This window comes from Protomyctophum parallelum (genome assembly GCF_964188405.1).
Source record: "Protomyctophum parallelum genome assembly, chromosome: 2".
In the NCBI taxonomy this organism is placed as follows: domain Eukaryota; kingdom Metazoa; phylum Chordata; class Actinopteri; order Myctophiformes; family Myctophidae; genus Protomyctophum; species Protomyctophum parallelum.
The window spans coordinates 2892311-2903063 of record NC_139699.1 but is presented as its reverse complement, the minus strand read 5'-3'; the positions used below and the strand labels follow the sequence as shown (position 1 = coordinate 2903063).

The window sequence follows — 10753 nt, the reverse complement described above, 5'->3', positions numbered from 1 at the left end:
TTGTGCTGAAAATGGAGCTGAATCCGAACCATCAGGTCTGCAGTGCCACTGTGCCAGCAACCAATTCAGACAACCAAGGACTATTACTGCTAGCCAAAGGGAGTAGGGGGAAAGACCAAAGCACCTTGTAAAGAAAAATGCCATTCCTAGTGTGGAGATGCAGGCATACAGAACAGGCTGTAACCCAGCTGCATGCAACCAGAGTTGCATCAAACTGATAAAAAAAAAAACACACACACATAGCAGATCTACAAGCTGCTATTATTTCTAGTGTGGACTTTTTTTTAAATGTTTGAAAATTGTTAAAATGTCAATTGACAAAGACAATGGCCAAAACAGAGATGCATAGCAATTTTAGGAATTTCATTGAAAACAGTATATTTTTAATAATGTGATAACTATATAATGTATTTATTTTTAATTTTCCTCTACTGATTCCCCCCGGGGGCCCCCTGGTGGGGACTGCCCATAAGGTTTAGACTGAGGTTAGTGGCTGGTTTAGACTGAGATTAGGGTTAGGTCTGTGATAATGTTAGTAATCAGTCGGACTATAGCCCCTACTTTGAAAACCACTGGTCATAGATGTGTTGCTATTGTCTCCTGTCTCCTGCAGAGTTTTCGGCCTTTGTAGTCAAATCCTCTCACACCCTCCTCAGCTTCCACATCATCGCGGGGGCGTTTATTCGATGACCATGCAATACGGCCAGTGTCACTCTGCATCACAGGTAATGCATGAGAGAAAGCGGCCTGTGGCTTCAAGTAGGGGGGGGTTTGGTACCCTGGGTTCCTCTTCGCTGTTTGGGCCCCAGGGAAGGGCTTGGTCATTCGATGGTAAAGCCAGGGGTGGTTCAGGGCTTGCCTGGGCGTGAGGCGTGATGAGGGGTCCCAGTCCAGACACCTCTTTATGAAGTCAATAAAGGTGGGGTCCTCGTAATCCTTGAGTGCAGCTCTCCATGCTTTGCTCCCTGGGGGGCCTCTCATCTTGCCTAGGGAAGAGCGTGACCCCATGAGCACGGTTCTTCCCCCAGACACTGTTTTGACGCCGCAGTAGCGTGGGTGGCCCATGGAGTTGATGAAGTTCTTCGCCCGCTTAGCCTTCTCCAGGACCTTTTGCGGGGGCATGCCCAGTAGCTCCATGATACAGACCAGCTGGTCGCCTTCATCCTCACCAGGGAACAGCGGGTAGCCCGTCAGCAACTCAGCCACTATGCAGCCGAAGCTCCACATGTCGATGGGCAGGCCGTAGCCAGCGCCAAGGATCACCTCCGGGGCACGGTAATAACGAGACTGGATGTAAGACATTTGAGACAGCTTACATCCAGTGTGTTCGAAACAGCTGGAGCCAAAGTCAATCACCTTGAGGTCGCTGTGTCCTTCCTGTTTGAGCTGGATGTTATCAGGCTTGAGGTCACAATGGATGATCTTGTGTCTGCTCAGCGCCTCCAGACACTGCAGGATGGAGTAAGAGAACTTCCTGACCAGCGGCAGGCTGAAGCCCTTGTTGATCCTAATGAGCTCGTTCAGGTTCTTGCTCAGCAGTTCAAACGTTACGCAGATGTGCTTGCGGAACACAAAGGTCTCGAGCATGTGGACTACGTTCATGGTACCATTATGGTCCTGCTTGCGCAGGTACTCCAGGAGGCGGATCTCCTCCTGCAGCAGCCGGTGGGAGTCCTCCTTGTTGCGCACCATCTTCAGGGCCACGAACTGCTGCAGCTTGTGGTCGTACACCTTGGCCACCTGACTGAAGCTGCCCTTACCAATCACCTCAATGAACTGATAGCGGTAGGCCAGGTGGTCATTCGGGATGTGGATGTAGTGAGCATCGGTGTCATCATAACCGCAGTTGTTGCCACCAGCAGTGACGGGCCTGTTCTTCTTGGCGCTGGTTCCCCAGAAATAGACGTCCGGGTATAAGTATACCTCCGTCTGCTCCAAGGGGGTCAGCTTGGGGCCGTGCAACCTGAGAGTTTGCTCTGGAGTCAGTGGTTTGGCGAGGTTGACACCTGTGACCATGCAGTTGCCTCTGTTCCCAGTTCCATGGGGACCAGACGACCAGCCGCTGGAGCCCATGCTGACCACACTGCGGTCCTTGGGCAGGCTGGACACGGTGGAGGGTTTAGTCGGGGTCTGTGCTTTACCAGAGGTCCTTCTCACCACAGGGGTGGTGTACTTACCTAGTGCTTGACCAGTGGTCCCTTTGCTTTGGGTGTTAGCCATGGTAGTAGTGCAGTAACTGTGGTCTCCATTTCGGTGGTTAACCGTAAGTTGTTGACCATCTTCTCGCACTGTTACCTCCCGATCCACCACCGTGTGTTTAGTCATGGGGGGTAGCTCAGACGGACTGTCGTTGACACCTGCATCTTCTTCGAGGAGGTGGTCTGTTGTCATGGACAAGTCGTACAGTCCATTAATGTTGATCTGAATTCCCCCCTTTGAATTGCCTTTTTGAAATGTGCCATTCAAAAAGGCAATTGTTTTGCCCTGCCTTGGCTTACGCCATGGGGCCATGGTGTACTGTTACAGACAGAGATATAACAGAGGTCTACTTAGTAATTATACTCTACAGTTCTACAGCAATTTCTGTTGTGTGTGACGTCGCATGACGTCACCTGTACACATATGGAGATACCGTGAATGTGTGCCCAGTGCCCACCCACATTATGTACATATATGGAGATCCTAATGTCAACAAAAATCTATGTCACCGACATCAACAATTATGCCTATATATGGACTTGGACTCAACAAATCAGTGTTGCTAGGCAACAGTTCGTTGGGCGGTGGTGGCTCAGGTGTAGAGTGCCTGGATGGTAACCGTAAGGTTGCCAGTTCGAACCCGGGCTCCCCCAGAGTTACTGTCGAAGTGTCCTTGAGCAAGACACTGAACCCCTAATTGCTCCCGATGTGCTAGTTGGTGCCTTGCATGGTTTCAGCTGCCATCGGTGTATGTGTGTGAATGGGTGAATGTAATGCACAATCTCTGTAAAGCGCCTTGGATAAAGGCGCTATATAAATGCACCATTTACCATTTACCTTTGGCGGCTATGCCCTACGTCGCACCGCTAAGCTTATGGAAATCTATATCTGTTATTCCTTGTTCCTTTTCTGACCATATATGGAGATCTCTGCTCTCATCGTCATACAGCATCATACATCAAATTCCGTGCTCAGGGGGGGTTGGGTGGTAGTGGGAGGCGTCCACCGGTTACTGGTTAACCAATAGGGAGCCGGGCGTCTGTTTCCAGCGCTAGTTTGTTCCGTCCCTCTATATGCAGAGAAAAGCTTGGGTACTTTACTGGACTACTGGAGTATGACCAATGGTACAGTGGGTTAGGGTTAGGGTTAGTTACTTTCACTGGACTACTGGAGTATGACGAATGGTACAGTGGGTTAGGGTTAGGGTTAGGTACTTTACTGGACTACTGGAGTATGATGAATGGTTAGGGTTAGGGTTAGGTACTTTACTGGACTACTGGAGTATGATGAATGGTTAGGGTTCGGGTTAGTTACTTTCACTGGACTACTGGAGTATGACGAATGGTACAGTGGGGGAGGGAGGAGCAGCTGGGGGCTGGGTGGTACAGCTGCAGTGCTTTACCCATTCACCCTGGTGTCTTGAATCATTTATAATTGTTTACACAGCACTCTATGCAGAAGAATGTGCTGTTGCTGTTGCCGTTTAGCATTCTAATGTTTGCCAATGTGGATCAGAGAACCCTAAGCCCCTCCCCTCCTATGTAACATGAGCCAAACGTACACTGCCACATCAATAATGAAAATGCTGCAAACAGATGGTTTGGACACACATCCTGATGCAGGAATCGTGAACCAGGAGGACCATAAGTCAGAGTTGGGTCATTGGGTGTTTCAAAACCATTGCCGTGTGACCCCCCCCCCCCCATAACCCCCCTATAGCCCCCATTAGCCAGCCTTCCCTTCTGCCCATCTCATGACCTTTGACCATTCTGACCAGCATCTTGGTTTAATTGCAGGGAGATGCCACAGTGATCACTCATGGGTGTCCTGCCTAATCGTCCTGTCAGTCGACCATTTTAACTTGTCATGTACAATTAATTCCTTCATAGTCACTATGGAGCTGATATGAAAACGGGTGCTGGCAAAGTACACACCTGTGGAGACCTACAGTACTATGCAGACACTGTATGCACACTGCAGTGTGCATACAGTATGTGGCTTTGGCTTTTACAAGGAAACTGGTCATAATATTGCCCAGCACAAGTTATAGTGAGAAGTGCTTAAGTTGTAGTTTTGAATTCATCATTCAGTTTTTGATGTCATATTATTAGGGGTCAAGCCCGAAGGGGCGAAGACCCCTTATTATTTTCGTACTGGTTCCACCATTTTTTGGCAGTTTTGGCAGTCTGCGTTGTCGTTTTTCCACACAACTCGGCAATATGGTAGATGGTTGTGGGAATCGCTCAACGCTCAAGGACCTCTGACCTTTAGGTCTCCCAATGAGATCAAACAGTGAACAACACTAGCCAGGAACACGGAACCTGCATGGACCCTGCTAATGCATGGTTGATTCGTAGGTTGATTCATTCCCTGATGAAGGCTTAACCGCCAAAACATTGGATTCATTTGTCTTAACCTGCTGCGTCCTATTGGCACTCTGGCTATTGACGTGTGCGGCCACTTTCTTGTTTTTTTCATGATTCCCTCTTGATTCGTAGGGGTAACAAAAAAAGTGACGTCATCTCCAGTCTCCAACCTACTAAATAGCTCATCGCTCCTCTCTATGCAGTCATCAAAGTCAAAGTCGTACGATTTGTCGAAATGCGAGTTAAAGGTATATTCAGTGATTTCACTTAATTCAAATATCACTTATTTTTTTGTTTTGTTGTGATAATCCTCTCTACTATAGAGTGTGCTGACCATATAAGGAGTTCCTCCCTGTCCCCAGTTAACCCCTGGGGGTCAAAAAACCTTAGGTTTCGTTTTTGACTCTCTATCCTGATTGGACGAAAGGCTGGGTCCCAGGCCAAAAACGAAACCTAAGGTTTTTTGAGTGAAATCACTGAATATTAAATTCTGCAATTTGTAAAAATGAAAAGATATGACTCCTTTGTTGAAGCGGGGCTCATAAAATGTCCATGGGACCCATCTAAAAGACCACCCCTGGGTCCCGGGACCCATTACAGTGAAAACGAATTTACATCACTGTTGGTGTAAGTTTTGTTTTAAATTTGTTTATGGCTTTCGTCTTTAATTTAAGGGGCGCTAGCCCATTAAACAGCTTTTGTCCCCACACGTCTCAAGATTTGCCATTGACAATGAAACAGGAATTCAGGTCAAATGTCCGCTAAATCTGGTCCCCACACGTCTCAATATTTGTCAGAATTCCGCTAAATATGACGTAAATTAAACCTCAAAACATTAATCGCCATTGACATTGATGTCATATGTAATTCGAGCAAATCGGCTAACCAATCCCATGTTGGTGGGACTGCTTGGCCAATAAGGGACCACCTTATGTACGATGACAAGAGCGCCCCTCATTTCACACGGGTATGATTTTTTGATTTTTTAAATGTTTTAAAGAGGGGCAAACAGTAAGTTGACAGGAGTCAGAAATAGTTTGCACGCTCTTCTCGAGCACAAGTAGGCCATTCATGGCCAACTTGTTGGCAGCTCGACAGCGTTTCTAGTTATGTCTGTGTCCCTTTTATGCCCATATATGGAGTTCTTAGCAGGCATGTCCAAATGTGGAGTCTATGCAGATGTAAGAACATCATTGTGATGTCAGAACAGGCCAGCTCCATTATGGAGATCTAGGGGTGATCTGGTGTGATCAATTAGCTAATTTGGGCCCCAGAGCCTCTAGAGCGGTGCCCGTTGGGCACTGGCCTACTTGGAACGATGCAAGTTGGAAATGCATTCCCCACCCAGTTATTATATCTGTATCTCTTTTATGCCCATATATGGAGTTCTTTGTCAGGCATGCCCAAATATGGAGTTCATGCAGATGTCAGAATGATGTTGGAACAGGCCAGCTCCATATATAGGCTTTTGTGCTGGTTCTGGACAACGGTGTATCCGACGGACTTGGCACTGGGCACAGCACTCCCTATGGTGGGTGTGGAACACATGTGTCGAATTTGAAGTCGGTGCGGCAAACGGTTCTCGAATTACGTGGATTACAGATGTACAGAGACTTGGCGCATTTATACTGTATGGGTTATTTGTCAGGGACGAGGTTAAGGTTAGGATTAACTTTGGTCAGTATAGGCTATGTATTTTGTTTCATTATTATTAGCAAAGAGTCTTTATGCATTATTGTGGTGGGTACGATGCTACAACCACATGAGGCGTACAGCATGCACACAGGTTGACTGTACCAGAAGTCCAGAACATATAGTCTATTACCTACTTTTAACTGATACGTCCCATCATACATGCAGGTATTATTGTAACAGAGGCAGTAGATAAATGGAACGTGCTACCTGTGGTTTTCCCTTGCGACTAGATTTCGTCTTCCTTAAAAGGAGCCATTATATTATGTCTTAGCGATAGAGAAATGATTCCGCTTTAGCGGCGCAAATGCTGCTCATCGGCAATCATTAGTTTAGCTACTCCATAATCACCCTGTTCTTGCCGCGTGTTCATCGGCGGACCTGTTCTGCCCGCGCTGACAGCAAACGAGGGCACCATTGTCAGGGGCAGGAAGTGAAAATTGCACCATAAAACAAAAGTAATACCCAATAAAATAGGGAAGGCAACTGGCATTTACAACATAAAACTGAAAGATTGCCATGAAGGTGCGTTGGTAAACATGGTGCTATTTCTCGTGTGTAATCTAAATTGCAACCTTGTGCAGTCTGCTGCCTGTTCCTTAGTAGGACGCATGACATGCATTACATCAGAGAACAAACTAGAGATGGGCACTCCACAGAGAACATACTGTACTGTATCTCTGCCAGGCTGGGTTGCCTAACCAGAGCTGTGTGTGTGTGTGTGTGTGTGTGTGTGTGTGTGTGTGTGTGTGTGTGTGTGTGTGTGTGTGTGTGTGTGTGTGTGTTAATCATGCCTTGTAGGACCTGAAAGCTGCATGGGGAAATAGCGTTTCTACGACACACAGTTCAACTTTGTTTGTGGTGCCGCCTATGGGCAGAAGTGAACCAGGTTTTGAAGGTGCGGTCTCTAGAGGACCCTCAACGTATCATTCCAATTTGTGGTTGATCAGATCTTGCCTTAATGATATTATATGGCGTCTTGTGTGAGCCCAGCTCACTAAACGTGGAAGCCAATTACAGACAATGAGCATGAGTTTCATAATCATTGTCAAATGACTCCTGAGATCATGTGTACCACATTTGTTGGGGTGGGGGAGGGGGGGGGGGTGATGTTTCTGCAACACACAGTTGCAAAGAACAAGATTACTGGGCAGAATTTCCTCGTTTGTCAACAAAAGCGCTCTCAAAACAAACTAATTCGACGATACTGGGCCCATGAGACATATTTTTGCAACCTATTTTGATAGTCTAGGGTGGCTCCGAACAGAGTTAAACAATTGAAATTTGGACTGACATATATATATATTTATTTTATATATTTTTTATCCCACGATTTTTGTAACCCATTTTTCACCCCTGTGTCAATCATCTAATGTGATCCTGGGCTCTACACACCCTCCACCAACCTAGTCCCCATATATGGGGGACAAGGGGAGAGCAACGGACTTGATGTGTCATGCCTGAGTGTCCAAGTTGCTCCTTTACACCTGACAGGGGGGAGTTTCCCTGGTTGGACGTTGCGTGTGCAAGGAACACGTTATTCCAACCAGTTCCTTTCCCCTCCATCAGGCGCCCCGGCTGGCCAGGGGGAGGCAGTTTAGTGACCAGGATTACTGCATGTTTTTGTGAGGGTACCTACCCTAGGGGACACGGGGAGAACATGCAAACTCCACACAGAAAGGCCCTTTCGCCAACCCCGCCTTCGGGTATGGGCACTGATGACGCGGAGGAGGAAACACGCCGCCAGCGCCCACAGCGTCCCGAGCGGGAATCGAACCCAGGACCTTCTAGCTGTGAGGCGACAGCACTACCAACTGTGCCACCGTGCCCCTCCAATTTGGACTGACATTTAAAATGTAAATGCAGCTATGCTCTCTGTACCCACATATCTGACAAACTACCTCAAAAGAGTGAGCGACTCCCACAGCCACAATACAAGAGGAAGCGAGAACAACGATCTGGTACCACCCACTTTCAAAACGAACATGGGCAAATTCTCCTTCTACAGCACCCCCACCCAAGTGTGGAATGCCCTGACTCCCTCCCTCAAAAAAATGCAGATCCCTGGCGTCTTTTAAAACAGGTCTGAAAATCCACCTTTCAGCATGCCAAAGGGGAGGAAATTATTTTTTTAACCTTTTATGATGAAAAATGAAATTTTGTTGTTATTTTTCATTTAATGATTATGAATGAAATACGCAGGACCTGAATGAAAAGAACACCGCAATTACTTTTTTCAGTGATCCTATTGGAAGTATGTTTGACTGTACCGTGTACTGATTACATTTTTTTGTTTGTTGCCGCGCTGGCTGTGGTGGGCCGGTCTGGGCCAAATTCACGCGAAAATGCCCGGGCCGAGTCTTTGTCCCAGTCCAGCCCTGCCATAATTAATTAATTATGGGGAATCATGTCATGATCCGAGGAATCCAGGGAGAACTATATTTTCATTGTACAGCCTACGGCTCAGTATAGCACCGTGAGGGCATATTCAAAATCTATCAATCATTATTAATTCACACACAATTTACAAGTATAAATATTTTATAACACTACAATATACTGTACGTATTTCAGACTTGACAACTCATTGCAAAGTAGCCATCAGCAAATAAATCATCAGCAAATAAATTTAATGGTTTGCCCAAGGCTCATGTGTCATGAGACTAATAAGTTAAATATGTTTCCTGAACTGATGCTGTGGTTCTGTAGGAGGCGAGGGTCAGTTGTTGTGTGTGTGTGTGTGTGTGTGTGTGTGTGTGTGTGTGTGTGTGTGTGTGTGTGTGTGTGTGTGTGTGTGTGTGTGTGTGTGTGTGTGTGTGTGTGTGTGTGTGTGTGTGTGTGTGAGTGTGTGTAATGTGTATCTGGACCTAGTGTTGCAAATCACTAGACTAACCAGCACCAACATTTCTATTGCAGGCCAAAGAAGTGTTTATTGCACATGCATTTTGTTGCGTGGCTCTGCAAGATGCTAGTTTAGTGGTCTACAGTATATGAGGGTCAGGGCTGTATTTTGCGTGTCTTAAGTACCAGGTCTTATTACTTAACTTAAGACCTGGAGGCGTGGCCAATGCTCTTTGGCCACTCAGAATAGCCAAATGGCATTGATCACGCCTCCAGGTCTTAAGTTAAGTAATAAGACCTGGTACTTAAGACACGCAAAATACAGCCCTCTGTCTCATTGTCTGTGTGCCTGCATGTCTGGAGCTAATTGTGCAAATCAGTGGCAAATGTCTTTTGCACATGGTCAGTAGACCACGGAAGTATACTGCACGTATAATGAAAATCAATAAGCCTCAGTCAAGTATTCAGTCATATGTCATCGATATGTCATAGACGACTGATATCACAGGTCCACACGGGATCCACACCTTTCCCATGTGGATGGCGAGAGCCACACAAACTGCTTTGTTTTGTCTTTGCCGTACAGTATACTGAACAATCGGCTTATACTGTAGTTCGCTTTTACTCCCCCTTTCTCAGATTTCACAAGCCTAACCCTCTTATGCATGCATGCACACACATGCACAAAGCGCACACACACACGCAGGCAGCCCACTGAAGCATGCGTTGAACAAACTTGTGCCAGGAAATGGAATTCATGTAAAAGTGTGTGTAAAGGGCATGTATGGCATGCAGCTGCCAGGTGGCTGTCATACAATTCTGTAGCATGTTTAACAACACCTGTTCATGAAATCGTTTTTTTTACAAGAGTGCACACAGTTATGTTTAATAGGCTATATAGTCTGTTTCCTTATTCTCATTTCGTGATAAATAAATATGAAGAATGCTGAACTGTTTCACTAACTTTCAGCACCTCATTGGTTATGGTTATACACAAATTGCATACAGTTGTGACAAAAATAAGCAAACATTGCTGAATAAAACTACTGCTCATGATTATACTTAATGCTCAAACAACAAATGTGTGTACATCAAAAAGTAGGAATTGAAAAAAATCCCAAAAAGGTACTGTAGCACATCCCAAATTTCCAATAAATGGAGTACAAAGTACTCAATTTCCACTTACTGAGCGGTGCAGCCGCTCCTATTCACAGCTTTGTGTGAGGAATGGGTAATTGTAGCACGGAATGTGATGATTTGATTGGCTGGTGTCAGTGGTGTTCTCATCATCATACATCATCATCATGATGAAAGGCACTGCTCACTTCACATGAGCGTGATTTTTTTAATTGGCACACACCAACAAAAACAATTGCTTACGCGTTTCGGCTATGCAGCCTTCATCAGAGCATTCACATATAGTAAATTCAACTCCATTTTTACAAAGGGTCAGAGTTCACCTACAGCTGAAATCTCTAGTAAATCAGCTTCAGGTTCAATCAGCTTGTATGTAAAAACGAACACTGATTTGAATAATTAGTTACAGGCACTATTAGTTACATCACTGTCTTAAAATAAAATGAATCTCACAAACAAAGCTAAGTGTACTGTAGCAGCCAGCAATAGACACCAGACTTACAACAAACTAATTCAGC

The 10753-nt window shown here is 45.8% G+C and overlaps 1 protein-coding gene across 1 annotated transcript; it reads right to left on the bottom strand.

Annotated features, from left to right (window-relative positions):
* Positions 1-576: 576 nt before the first annotated feature.
* Positions 577-2391, bottom strand: LOC310877203 (dual specificity tyrosine-phosphorylation-regulated kinase 2-like; the record flags this gene model as incomplete). Its single annotated transcript, XM_083790979.1, has 1 exon — positions 577-2391. The coding sequence occupies one exon, from the start codon at positions 2389-2391 to the stop codon at positions 577-579; it is 1815 nt and encodes a 604-aa protein (XP_083647105.1).
* Positions 2392-10753: the final 8362 nt, after the last annotated feature.